General features: G+C 46.4%; 1 protein-coding gene across 4 annotated transcripts in view; it reads left to right on the forward strand.

Moving 5' to 3' along the window:
• The first annotated feature begins 6036 nt into the window (after positions 1-6036).
• Kif13b (kinesin family member 13B) overlaps positions 6037-14209 on the forward strand; it is a 151052-nt gene continuing 142879 nt past the window's right edge. For 3 of the 4 annotated variants that reach the window (XM_042285017.2, XM_006988795.4, XM_016007205.3), the window contains exon 1: positions 6037-6186. In XM_042285017.2, coding sequence (XP_042140951.1) covers positions 6132-6186 — 55 coding nt within the window. In that variant the 5' untranslated portion in view covers positions 6037-6131. The remainder of the gene's footprint in view (positions 6187-14209) is intronic. The other variant, XM_076545188.1, reaches the window with a different exon arrangement.

The raw sequence follows: 14209 nt of genomic DNA on the forward strand, positions 1-14209 counted from the left end.
CCTCGGAGCTGTTCTCTGACACAGATGGCCTTTCTTCTCTGACTGCTTTCTCTTAGCTGCCTACTTCACCGCTTGGTGCTCTGTCTCCCGTGAGATCCAGGGGAGGAGCATCCGCTTTCTTTGCTTCCCATGATGTTCCCAAAGCCAGCCCCACCCAAACCTCCAGTTCCAGGGCCGTGTTTTTTGGTTTGGGTTTTTCGAGACAGGGTTTCTCTGTGTAGCCCTGGCTGTCCTGGAACTTGCTCTGTAGACCAGGCTGGCCTAGAACTCAGAGACTCATCTGCCTCTGCCTCCCTAGTGATGGATGGGTCTAAAGGCATGTGTCACCACGTATGGCTTGAGGGCAGTGGTTTTGTTTGTTTGGTTTTGGTTTTGGTTTTTCAAGACAGGTTTTCACTGTGTAACAGTTGTAGATGTTCTGGAACTCGCTTTGTACTCCAGGCTGGCCTTGAACTCACAGAGATCCACCTGCTTCTGCCTCCCAAGTGCTGGGATTACAAGCATGTGCTGCCACAGTCAGTTTATGTACATTGGGAGACTTAAACCCAGGACCTCACCAACGCTAAGTAAGCAGTCTACCGTCTGAGTTGCATCCCCAGCTACCTTTTCCTGTTTTAAAATTGGTATTCTAGATACCCAATATAAGATGAACATAGGCTAGGGCTGTTTGTTGTCTAGACTAATAAGATAATTAAGACTAGGGGGACAGAGAGTGATGTCACAGAAACCAAGGGAATCCAGAGCCTCCAGAAGGGAATGGTCAGCACCAGATATGACAGACAAGTCAAGAAAAATAAGGACCAAAGTCTGCCTTATTAGATTCGGAATGAGAAGGTCAATTGTACATGTTACCATGATGGTTTTATTGGAGGATTGAGGACAAGTGAAAGCGTGATTAAATTAATAGTTGGTTGGCCGGGCGTGGTGGCGCACGCCTTTAATCCCAGCACTTGGGAGGCAGAGGCAGGCGGATCTTTGTGAGTTCGAGGCCAGCCTGGGCTACCAAGTGAGCTCCAGGAAAGGTGCAAAGCTACACAGAGAAACCCTGTCTCGAAAAACCAAAAAAAAAAAAAAAAAAATAAAAAAAAAAAAATAGTTGGTTGACTAATGACAGGTGAGGAAGGGAAGATACTGTAGACTATTATTTGGGTAGCTTGGTTGTGCAGCAGGCAGGGAGTGTAACCAGATGTGGCAGGTAACCAGGCAGGTAACCAGATGTGGATTCCTGGTTAAAGGAATCCTTTGATTTTCAGTCAAGAATTATTCTTTGGTCCCAGGACTTAGAGACATCAAATTACTGCCTGGAAGTCTCCTCCTTGGTAGCTGGCTTATAAAATGTTGGAAAATGCTATGCAAGCTGCTAGGGTGGGGGTGGGGGTGGAGGTGTGGGGTGTGTGGGGGTGTGGGGGCGTGGGGGTGGTGACAAGGAAGTTATCAACAGTCCTACCCAGATGTAAATCCTGCAAATTACAACTTGCTGGGCCATGGTGGCACTAATATCTTGAGGGTAACTGAGAGCTGTAAGATTGGACTTACGGCCCACTCAGTAGTAGGGAACTAAGATCTGGTATTGTAAAACCAGCCAAGGATCTATGACTGGAGAGGTCATAGGCCCTAAGGACAGCCTAAGACTACCAATGTGCTAAACTGATCATAAACATAAACTGTCTTCTAAATATTGATCCTTATACACACAGATAAGTGCAGATCTCACCTCTCCTCGAAGAAGCTTCTTTTTGAGCAGATGGAATCTATTCTAGGGAATCACAACTTGTCAGAGTGTAGAAAATAAGCGGCCACGAAGTGCCCATCCACGAATGGGACGTTTTTAACACACCATCTACACCAAAGGGTTTCAGAAAATACTGTAAAGTCCAGAGGACCAGGACTTATGTGAGCTAGTGTCTTCTGGACATGAACTCTCAACAGTATGGTTACCTGCATATGGTGGTATTGTGTTCCCCAAAATATTATGCACCCTAATAAACTTATCTGGGGTCAGAGACAGAACAGCCACAATATTAAACATAAAGGTTAGGCAGTGGTAGCACACGCCTTTAATGCTAGCATTCCAGAGGCAAATCCATCTGTTCAAGGATACAGCCAAGCTTGGTAACTCACGCTTTTAATCCCAGAAAGCGAACCTTTAATCCCAGGGATTGATGGTAGAAAGCTGAAAGGTATAAAAGGCGTGAGGACCAGAAACTAGAGGCATTTGGCCTGGTTAAGCATTTTGGTTGGTTAAGCTTTTAAGCTTTTGAACAGCAGTTCAGCTGAGATCCATTCTGGATGAGGACTCAGAGGCATTCAGTCTGAGGAAACAGGATCAGCTGAGGAACTGGTGAGACCTTCTAAGATTCTTGGAGCAGGAAGCTAACTAATTGCTTACATCTTGAACTGCAAGCATGGTGCAGAGAGAACAACCTGGAAAATGACTTGAGTCTTAAAGCCTGCCTCCAGTGACACACTTCCTCCAACAAAGCTGAAACTCCTAAACCTTTCAAAACAGCACCACCAACTGGGGACCAGGTGTTCAAATACAAGAGCCTATGGGGGACATTTTCATTTAAACCATCAAGTTTGTTCAAGTGGTCAACGCCCGCCCCCCAAAATATATACAGACACACCTACAACAACATGCGTGTGTGCTGTGTCTGTGTGCTTCTCTCTGTGTGTGTAGAGAGAGTGGATGCTAGCAGCGTATCTTCAGCCTGAGAAAGTTACTCTGTCTTACATCCTTGGTGTAGAAATAATAACATTAACTGCTCCATCCCACTCTGTGTGAGAATTAAACAGGTTCAAAGATGTAAAGGGCTTAGGGTGGTGTCTTGCACGCAGTAGGTGTTCCATTAGGTACTGTTGTCAGGTCAAAGATGACCAAAACAGACAGGGAGCCAGCCAGGCACAGTGGTCATCACTTGAGAGGCAGAAGCAGGCACATTGCAGTGAGTTCAAGGCCAGCCTGGTCTACACAGTGAGTTCCAAGACCGCCAGAGTTCCGTAATGAGTTTTCCAACAAAAAGAAAGAAACAGACAAGGAAGTTCCTTAGACTCGGAAACTTTCAAATCAAGAGAACAAAAAGAAAACAAGAAAATCAGTTTCAGAATGGATGTTTGCAAAACACCAGGGAGGGGAGGGAGGCTTTCCTAGACCTAGTTATGCGATAACATCGCAGAGCTCTGTCCGGAGCCTCTGCCGAACAACCTACACTGTCTGGGGCGCTCGATGAACAGAACAGCGGCACAGAAGAGAGCGCTTTTCTTTCTTGCTCTTTCCCCATTCCCCTCAGAGGTGACAAGACAGAAACCGGGACATTCCCTCTTCTTGCAACTCACTGTACTCCAGAGAATGCTGCCTTGATGAGCTCCAGTTTCGGCTCAGCTGGCTGTGGAGCCCCTGGGGCTCTCCAGGCTGCAGGTTACAACCCGCAGCTGCCTTTCTTCTCTCGCCTGTCACGGGATGACTTCCAGGCCTCTAAGAATCCTTTTCTGCATCTTCACTAAGAAGTCAGAGGAGACCTAGAGGCCAAAGGGAGACTGGTCACGCTTCCTCAGGGGGTTTGTCCTGAATTTCCACGTAAATGTAATCTCCAACTGAAACTGCCTAACCTTCATTTTTCTTACCTCGCTGCCCCTGTTTAAGAAGCTAGATTGGAGTTGGCCATTGTAGCTCATACCTGTAATCAAGGTAGCCAAGGGAGGCCGAGGCAGAAACATGTAGTCTAGATTACTTTCAAACTATGGTAATCTTCCTGCTTTGGCTTGCTCAGTGTTGGGATGACAGCATATCCAGCGCTATTCAGTTCGGACCTAGTATTCCTAACATGCAGTAAGGCATTGACGCATTCCTAAATCTGATTTTTGTGTTGGCTAAATAGAACATGTTTGCAGGATAGACTTGGCTCACAAGCCACCAATTAGCAGTCTCTGCTAGGCTGATAAACAGTATTTTCACTAACACATACAATAAATATACCCGTGGGTTTTTTTTTTACTGCAGGTTTAGGTGACACAGCTTTTGAAATACGCCTAATTATTGTCTCCATTTGACACAGAAAAAAGATGAAAGTTGAACCACCAAATAACTTGACCATGGCCACGGGTTGGGAAATGAGTGAGATCTGAGTTCAGTTTGCTTCCATATCTCAAGGTTAGGACTTAAAGGACTCAGAGGCAGTGGTGAAGGTTGAGTGCATCTGCTTATCTTGAAGGACGAGTCAGTAAGCAAACAGAGAGGGGCAAGTCAGTCCGAGAAAAGCATTACAACCAAGGGTCAAATGCTGAGGTTTTACTAATGAGCTGAAGAATGGGCTTCTATGAAAAGGCCAGTCTTAAAAAAAAAAAAAAAAAAAAAAAAAACAAAAAAAAAAAAAAAAACAAACAAACAAACAAACAAACAAACAAATGAGCTGAAGAGGTTTTCAGATGAAGGGTCAGCCCCTGGGCAGCTTGGTCTCAATCCAAATTTTGAGAGTTAAGAGTTGTACAGAAGCCTAGCCGGGCGGTGGTGGCGCACGCCTTTAATCCCAGCACTCGGGAGGCAGAGGCAGGCGGATCTTTGTGAGTTCGAGGCCAGCCTGGGCTACCAAGTGAGTTCCAGGAAAGGCACAAAGCTACACAGAGAAACCCTGTCTCGAAAAACCCAAAAAAAAAAAAAAAAAAAAAAAAAAGAGTTGTACAGAAGCCAGGTGTGGTGAGGCGCAGGCCTTTAGCCCCACCCAGCACTGGGGGGTCAGAGGCAGGTGGATCTCTGAGTTGGAGACCAGAGTTGGTCTACTGAGTTGAGTTTACAGGACAGCCAAGGCTAGGTACAGAGGCAGGCCAGGGGGCTCAGGCCTGTTATTCCAACTACTTGAGAGGGTGAGACAGGAAGACTGCAAGTTCAAGGCCAATTTGAGCAACTCTGTGTGGGCCAGTGTCAAAACCCCAAGCACAGGGGCTGGAGAGAGATGATTCAGTGGTTAACCACACTGGTTGTTATTCCAAAGGACCTGGGTTCAATTCTAGGCACTTATAAGGTAGATCACAACTGTCTGTAACTCCAGTTCCAGGGGATCTGACACCTTCTTCTGAGCTCATCTGGAACTGCATGCACTTGGTCACAGACATACTTTCAGGCAAACACCCCTACACATTAAAAAACAAAACAAAAAAACAAACAAAAAAACTCACCAAAGTAGAAAAAAACAACCCAACCCAAACACACACACACACACACACACACACACACACAAACCCCACTCACCCACCAAATGAACAACTATAACAAAGCCCCAAACATGGCCATAGAGACGGCTCAGTGGGAAAAGACTCTGGGTGTCAAGCCTGATGATCTGGATTCTATCCCTAGGACCCACATAGTAGAAGGAGAGAACTTACTCCTGAAAGTTGTCCTTTGATACATGCTTCCACAGGGGTGGAGACACACACACAATAAATAAATAAATGAATAGGGGGAAAAGCCCAACACAAAAAAGAAAAGGAGCTTTGGAGTATGTGTCTCTTTCCAGCTCACTAGCCCATTCCCATTCTCAGAAGTGACTTTTTTTTTTTTTCTTTTGTTTTTTGAGACAGAGTTTCTCTGCGGATCCCTGCCTATACTGGAACTCACTCTATAGACCAAGCAGGCCTTGAACTCACAGCGATTGGCCTACCTTTGCCTCTGGAGTACTGGGACTAAAGGCATGCACCACCACGCCCAGCTGCCTTTCTCTTTTTTAATAAACTATCTCTATTATCTCAAAAAATAATACAAGGAAGTCTGGGAATATAATTCAAGGGTAGAGCGCTTGCCTAACATGCATAGAACCTTAATTTCAATCTCCAGAGCCCCGCTACCACCCCCCTCAAAAAAGAAAGAAAGAAGTAAAGAAAGAGAGAAGGGAGAGGGAGGTGCAGAAACGGCGCAGCTGACTACAAGTTCCAGGGAGCGACGCGCGAATTTTCCCGCCAGCTCCTTGGCCCGCCTTGCGGGAACTACAAATCCCAGCATGCCCCGGGACGCACCGGTCCTCGCCCCTCGCCGGTTCCGCCCCCTTTCCCCACAGCCCCCGCCCGCCGGGCTGGTCTCGGAGAGTTAGTTCGGTGGCCGTGGCCGACGGAGGTGCAACGAGAACCCCAGCAGCGGCACGATGGGTGACTCCAAAGTGAAAGTGGCGGTGCGGGTCCGGCCAATGAACCGACGAGGTGAGCGCTCGTCCCGGCTCGGGGGCGACAGGTGCCTGTGGTGCTAGAGCCTCGGCGTCCCGGGGGGTCCCGGCGGGCACCCCTCACCGCGCGTGCGCCCTCGACGGCGCGGCCGGGCCCTCAGCCCTCCGCCCCGCCAGCTGTCACCGCGCTCGCCAGGCCTCGGGCCGCTCCGGCCTCGCAGCCCGCCTGTGCACGCAGCTCTCCGGGCGGACAGCCCCACTTTCCGATTTTCCACGTTCCATCACTTGAACCTGCTCCTGGTGGCCGTTTGCCGAAAGGAAGGACGTGCATTCTTAGATTCTTCTGGTTTGTGATTGTGGAGAGTTGTTTTTTTTTTTTTTCCTTCTTCTTTTGCTTGAAGTGATAGTCATCAACTCAACAATAAATAGTCTTGGTGCCAAGATTCTTGGGAAATTGTATCTTTTAAACATGCTCTGAAGTCCGGAGGGAGGGTAGAGAAAGGAGATAAACCCCAGGACAAGTAAATCATCTTTCCAAGTTGGACAGACTAAAGCCCAACTCAAGTCCCCAGAGTAGCTGGATTTTGCCTTTGCGGTTTCACCAGAGGCTGCCTGGGCAGGGTACTTTAAATGAGGTGACGTGTTTGAAAACACTTTATGTCCAAGTCTTGTTACTGAGGTTGCTGCTTCACTCCTAGGACATGGAATTGCAGTTAATTGATTAGACTACTGACTAGCTAGAGTCGTTTTTGAGTGCCGGGACCACTTTCTAAGGTTTCTCGTTTGTTTCCTGGGTTCAAAATCAAGTGTGGAGGAAATACAGTTTTTCTGTCTCCTTGCCCTTTTGTATATAGTGAGGTAAACAGGTGAAACAATTGACAGAGATTTTTCTGGTTGGTTGTTCTGTGGGAAGTTAAGTTGGTTTTTCTGTCTCTTGGTGTTGGTTTGCCCACCAGAACCTGCCTAAGTCTATGAAGCAAGTTTTCTCCTGGAGACTTAACTTTTTAAGCTTTCAGCTAATTGCCTCCTTGCATCCAGGCTCTCACAAAACAGAGTAACGTAGAACTTTGAAAGTTTTCACAAGCTTCCATTTTTTGAATACCCAGACACCTCCTTTAGTTTAAGTTCACTTCAAGCTTATTGTGATCATCACCGTGATTAAGCAAACAAAAACAAAAACAACAGGCCAGATGAAACGCGACTTATCTGGGAATGATTCAGAAAGGATGGGTTCAGCACATTCTTAAAATTTCCTTTTTGCAAAACACTTGGAAATGTCAGTGCTGAAAGGAGGCCGCTCACAGGCCACCTCAGCAGGGCTTGGCGCACAGAGCTGGAGCTGGACTCCTCTTCCTTGTTTTCTGTTACAGGGAGGAAGCTACTCTCTTTCCTTAATTTGCCGCGGTTGTAATTCTGACAGTGGTTGTTAATAATGCTCGGAGTTTTGAGACATGCATCGAATGATTTTTAGGTGTGGAGTGCATGCTAGCTGTTCTTTGGATTATCTTCCTACCCCTCTTTCTCTCCTTCCTTCCCCTCTTGCTTGAGACTTTTTCTTGGGTCTTTCTACCTAGCCCTGGCTGCCCTGGAACTCATTAAGTAGCCCAGGCTGGCCTCGAACTCACAGAGATCCGCCTGTCTCTGCTTCCCAAGTGCTGGGATTAAAGGCGTGCGCCCCCAAGCCTGACCCTTCCTTTCTTTTTTTTTTTTTAGATGTAGGTGCTGAGGATCTGAGCCCTGGTCCTCACTTGTGCAGCACGTCCTCTGCCCACTGTGCCACCCCACCCCTCCCATTCTTTTTCCTTATTTATTTATTTATTTATTTATTTATTTATTTATTTATTTATTTATTTATTTACAGTTTCCTTAAGTCGACCTGGTTGACCTGGAACTTGGGGTCATCCTCCTGCCTCAGCCTCCCAAGTGTTGGGACTTCAGGGGTGCCCCAACCACTCCTGGCTGAACACACTTTAAAATGAGTGTTGACAGTTTGGCTCCGTTGTCCGATGACACAGTGCCCCCTAGTCTCTTGGCTTACTCTGTCTTCTGTCTTCTGTTTTCTGATATGCACTGGGGCTTGCCTTTCCAGTGATCACCACGGGTAATTTCTTCATCAACATTATTATGCAATATGATAGAGAGGAATTTTAAAGCCCCTGATTTCTGAGTTGGCATCTTGAAAGTTGCTGTGAAAAGGCGGTAACAAAATTGAGCTCCTTTTTGCTGAGTTTGAAAAGAATCTTACTGCTTCAAACATTACTTCTGGGAAAATTAATGTTTTAAGTGATAGCATGTGGCTGTCAAGTAGTTGGGTCTGGTCCTGGGTGCTCCTGACTTAGGGTGTGTGTGTGTGTGCAGGAAGCATCCTGAGGATTGACATGGAGACAGGCTGGGAATGGGTCACTGGGATGTACTCATAGACTCTGTTGTTTGGAATGACATTAATGTCTTTTGAGAGAAGTCTGAAGATGGCCAGAGCCCGTTGGTGTAGGGTTCAGTTCTGTGTGTGACCCAGAGGCTGGTTGTGTTTAGGGGCTTCAGCTTTTCTGCTCAACTGTCCATGGGTTTGGCAAACTTGGTTGAACGTCAAGCAGTAGACCTTAATGTACTAATAACTAGAGTTATAATGGCTAATTTGTCAAGATAAAGAAGGAGGTAGGTGTGTGTGTGTGTGTGTGTGTGTGTATGTATGTATGTGTGTGTGAGTGTCTGTAATCTCAGCACTTGGAAAGTGGAGGCAGGAAGATTTTAGCTTGAGGTGAGTCTGGGTTGTATACATAGTGAAATTGCTTTTTTAAAAGGTAAAACATTCCCTATATTCTTCTCTACTAGCCATCTAACCTTCTTCCTCCTGGCCTCTATTTTTCATCATTTTTTCCTTTGGTAATACTGGGGACTTAACCAGGGTCTTGTGTATACTAATATTTCCATTCTAGTGTTATGCTCACATGCATGTGTAATCTTACATAGTCTTAACATTGCAGCTTTTAGTCCTCTGAAATAGTAAGCTAAACTGCTAAAGGAAAGGGGTAACTAGTTTCTTAAAAGATCTTAAAGTTGTATTTACAGATGATGTCTTTTATTTTATTTATTTATTTTTTTGGTATTGTTTAGAGATTGGGTCTCAGGTGACTCAGGCTGGCCTCAGACTTGGGCTGTGTAGCTGAGGCTATCCTTGAACTGATCCTTCTGCCTCTAAGTATTGTGATTACAGACTTGGTCTATCATGTTCAGCTTTGGTCTATTTTAGACTGTACAATTCAGCAGATAAGTTTTATACCCTTCCGCATGCTGCACAGAAGACCTTTTCATATATTATTAATCAATCTAATCATTAAATAACCTGAAAGGTAATTATTTATTATTTTTGTCTTTTGAGACAGGGTTTCTCTGTGTGGCCTTTGGTTGTCCTGGAACTCACTTTGTAGACCAGGCTGGCCTTGAACTCACAGAGATTCACATGCCTCTGCTTCTCAAGTGCTGGGATTAAAGGTGTGCTCCACCATGTCCTGCCCTGCTATTTATTTTTATTTTATGTGCATGAGTGTTTTACCTGCATATATGTATATGCACCATATGGGTGGAGTATCCAAAGAGGCCAGAGGAGGATGTTGGATCCCCTGGAACTGGAGTTATAGGTGTTGTAAATTTTCATGTGGGTTCTGGGAACTGAACCCTGGTCCTTTGCTAAAGTAGCTAGGGCTTGTAACCACTGAACCATTTCTTCAGCTTCTCTGGACGTTTTCTAAGCATAATTTCCATTATATCAGGTACACTCTCCTTTTCAGGAATTTGACATTTTATATAGTTGGGTAGTTTAAAAAAATAATAGGTAAATGAATATTGACGACTTGCCAAGTTTCTAGCTCATACTAGATTGCAGGGGAGCCTCAATCAAGGAACTGCCAATTTTAGAATATGTGAAAGATTATCCAGGAAGAGAAATAAAGTATAAAGTGTTTGGAAAATACCTTTGCCTAAGGGAATGGAACAGAAAATTATGTTAAAAGTTGAGCCAGAAGGGATTATCTCAGGTATTCCTGAGCATAGGTGATACGTCTCTTTCAGAAGGAATTTCCAGTGAGTTTAAAATGTGCACTTCTGCAGTGTTTCATGCAGGGAAAAACACAAAAAAGTAAGAGATGATATCCAGAAGAATCAGCGCTTTCATAAGCCATGGTCTTAGGGGCGAGTGGAAGGACCCTGGTGTAGCCATTGAAAGCCACGTTGGCCAGGACAGACATGCTATATACAGGGAGAATAGAACTTTAAACCGTGTGTGTGAGTAAGAAGGAATCTACAGTGTGGCTGTGGCTGAGTAGAAACCATGTAGCATAGGGGCGAGAGCTAGAAGAAGCTGGGAAAGGAAATGGACTGCTCTGGTGGAGAGGATTTTGCCAAAGACATTGTTTGCGTTGACCGGTGTTGTCTTGTGTCTTCAAGTGTGCTCTATAGTTTCTGTATGAGGAAATGCCTGTCATGTGAGGAGATAAGACGAACAGATAAACAGGTATAGCTGACTGCTGCTTATTAAGTGCCAGGTGAGTGACAGGGACAGGGAGGAATTTAGAGGAGTGAAAGACTTCTGCATGCCCGGTGATGAAGGGAAATCTTCACTGTGGAGGGCAGATCTCGGTTACAAAACATTCCCAGCAGGAGGCCTATGATTTCCACGGGTGGGGAGGGAAGGCCTTGGTTCTCTGAGGAGGAAGTATGGCCCGGGAGCCAAGCACAAAGGACAGGAATGTGCAAGGCTTGTTTAGGCAGCAGAGACAGGCTTGGCCTGTCCCAAAGGAGGATTCCACAGGTTCACTGGAGGAGGGGATGAGAAGGGCTGGGCGAAGCATGGGACCTCTTCTGACAGCTGGGCCAGGAGTCAGCTTAGGTGGCTGGTGTCTTTAGACTTGTAGAATGTCATGTGGCCACAGTCATGAAGAAGAAAGACTGCTGGATTGCAAGGCAAGTTCAGAAGGCTAGATAGATGACCCTAAACCCACTTGATAGAAGTGTAACCAGGTGAACAAGAAGTCGGAGGAGGTTGGCCTTACTCAGTGGCCTGATTCAGAAGACATGGGGGAAACTGGAAATGGGAAACTTAGAAGACCCTTCCCATCAAGAAAGAGATAGGAGGGTGTTTTTAGGAAGCGAGGGGACAGGCAAGGTGTTTTTTGACCTTGAAGCTGGCCAGAGGGAGGCTTTGGATCATTCGGAAAGATGCCTGGCCAATGTGGAGCCTTGGGTGGCTGCAGCTGGAAATTTCTGACAGGGTTTGCTGAAACAGAAGGCACTTGTTTGCTGCCATTGGCCTGATGTGCCAGTGTCCAGTGAGACACCCCAACCATTGCCACAGTGTTCCTGCCGTCAGTGTCCAGTGAGACACCCCAACCATTGCCACAGTGTTCCTGCCGTCAGTGTCCAGTGAGACACCCCAACCATTACAACATTGTTCCTGCTGTCAGTCCAGGGACAGAGGCGGGAAGCTTGCGTTTGCACACAGAGGACGGGGCCCTTTGCTGAAGGTGCATGTCTGTGACACACGACTTTGTTACAACCTGTGTTACTGTTTTCCTGTCACCTCTATGAAACCATGACTAACCCTCCAGTTTTCCACTTCTGCAGTTCTGAATGTGGGAGGAACCACTGACAAAGCTATTACTTAAGGAGATGAATTGAGGCATTTATTGAGTGGAAACGGATTTATTGATCTCTGCTCACTGACAGCAGGACATGTTCTTTGCAGAAACTTGGCAGAGCTAGGTAGTGCCTCCTGGGGAAGTGTATGAAGTTGGCTTACAAGACAAAGACCTGTGACTGAATGGTGCTAGGCTTTCACTCATGCAAGCTGTAGGTAGCTTTAGAAAGTGGTATTCATTAGCCTATCCAGTTCAAGTCTTTTTTGGTTTTTCGAGACAGGGTTTCTCTGTGTATCCCTGGCTGTCCTGGAACTAGCTCTGTAGACCAGGCTAGCGGTGGACTTTAAATGCCTGTGCCACCACTGCCTGCCAGTTCAAGTCTTGATTGAAGAAAAACTATAACTACTTTTTCTGTTTTCCTTTTGCGGGGCTAGGGATTGAACCCCGAGTGTGTATGCATGTGGTCATGCCTCACTAGTACATGTGTGGAGGGCAAAGGACAAATTGTGTAGACCCGGGGGCTCCAACTCAGACTATAAGCCCTGTACCCACTGAGCCGTCTTGCTGGCCCTCCAATAGTCATCTCCCAAACACTGCTCTAGCAGTTGTTCTGAGTTCTTGTTTGTTGCTGGGGCTTGAACCCAGGGCCTTTTACGTTGTATGAGGCTTCATCATTAACCCAGTTCCAGGGCTTTCTATTTGTGAATTACAGAGTTTACTGTTTTGTTTTGTTTTTTTTTAATTTTTTCTCTTCAAAGTAAACTCTTACGAAGTAGCCCAGGATGGTTGCAAACTTGCCATTTTTCTGCCTCAGCTTCCCAAGTGCTGGCATGTACCTGGTGCAGCTCTAGTTTTGTTGTTTGTTTTTGTTTTTAGACAGACTCTCATATATAGCATGGCTGTCCTGGTACTTGTTATGCAGACCAGGCTGGCCTTGAACTCATAAAGATCTGCCTGCTTCTGCCTCCTACCTGCTGGGATTAAGTGTGTGCCCCACCACTCCTGGCTCACCTCCAGGTTTTAAAAAATACATAATTTTACTGTATTCTACAAACGGAACTTGGAAATGCCTTTGTAGAATTTCTGTGTATCTCAATCACAGAGAAGGAGCTTAGCCTTGTAGGATAATCAGACTAGTATTTTGGGGGCCTGCCATTAAAGCCTGTGCTTTTATTGGGCCTCACAGGAACTAGTTAGACCTAGGACTGATGGTGGTCAGAGGAACCTGACAGTTCTGAGAGGCATGCTGTCTGGCTTCTCTTTGCACAGGGTGTCACTGTGTAGCCCAAGCTGGCCTCAGATTGACCACAGTCCCTCTGCCTGGGTCTCCTGAGTGATGAGAGTACACACAGGCACAAGTTACCTTGCGGGTAAGTCACCATCTTCTACCAAAGGAACTCAGGTAACAGCAGGTGGCACAGACCAGTTCTTTATCAGGCCACATATGCATGTGCGGTAATGAGTTGTGATGCAAAGCAATGGGGCTTGGGTTTGAAAATGCATTGTTAGTAGCACTTGCCTCCAAGCCTCACAGAAGTGATGTGGAGGAATTCAGGTGAATGCTACAAAGGAAGTGAGTTAGGAGCTCTCCATCTGAGGAGCTCTGAGCCCGTGGAATCCTCTGCAGCTTGTGCTTTAGAGGACAGGGAGCATGCTGGCGGCAGTAGCCGAGAAGTGCAGGAGAGGCAGGTTTTAGGGGAGATGTTGGAGATGATGAGCCCTGCTTTGAGTCATCAGCCAACTTGAGTCAATGCTCATATGCCAGGTACCATAGCTACACCCGTGAGTTAGCTGGTGCTGGTGCTGGGAAGAAACTCAGTGGTTACCCGTAGCTAAATGGACAAAGGCAGTTGTTTCAGCTTAGGGACTGGGGGTCCGTAGAGACCTGGAGTCATACTGTAGAAGAGAGAATTTATGTTAGGGCCTGTGTGAAGGAGGTCACAGAGGCCAAGATGAGGGGGACCCAAGGGCATGAGGTGGCAGTAATGCTGAGTAAGACCAGGGAGACAAAATGTGTCACAGAGTAATTGGCCTGCAGTCAGATGTCACAGGAGTGGCCAGTGGCTTTGACCTCATGGCATTGATGGTAATTTTCAGAATAACGTCACCTAAATAGATGGATGGTTTGGTGGTGAGTGTGGGCAGTGTGCTGAGGAGTAAGTGGGCATGCCAGTATTGAGACTGAGTCTACATGAATATTCTCTAGCTCTCCAGGGACAGGAAGGCAGGAGGGGCATCTAGAGGACCAGGTAGCTACTTCCAGGCCTTTCCAGCCTCTTATTGATTTAATTTCTTCTTAAAGTCTGGGAGATACTTGGGCCACTTATACACAGAAAGCCGACAGAGAGGGAAAGCTTTGAAATGTGAGAGGAAGAGAATGGTTCCTCCAATTGGGAGGTCCTGGAAAGCTTCATTTTCTTGGCCAGA

The sequence above is a fragment of the Peromyscus maniculatus genome, chromosome 9 (genome assembly GCF_049852395.1).
Source record: "Peromyscus maniculatus bairdii isolate BWxNUB_F1_BW_parent chromosome 9, HU_Pman_BW_mat_3.1, whole genome shotgun sequence".
Lineage (NCBI taxonomy): Eukaryota > Metazoa > Chordata > Mammalia > Rodentia > Cricetidae > Peromyscus > Peromyscus maniculatus.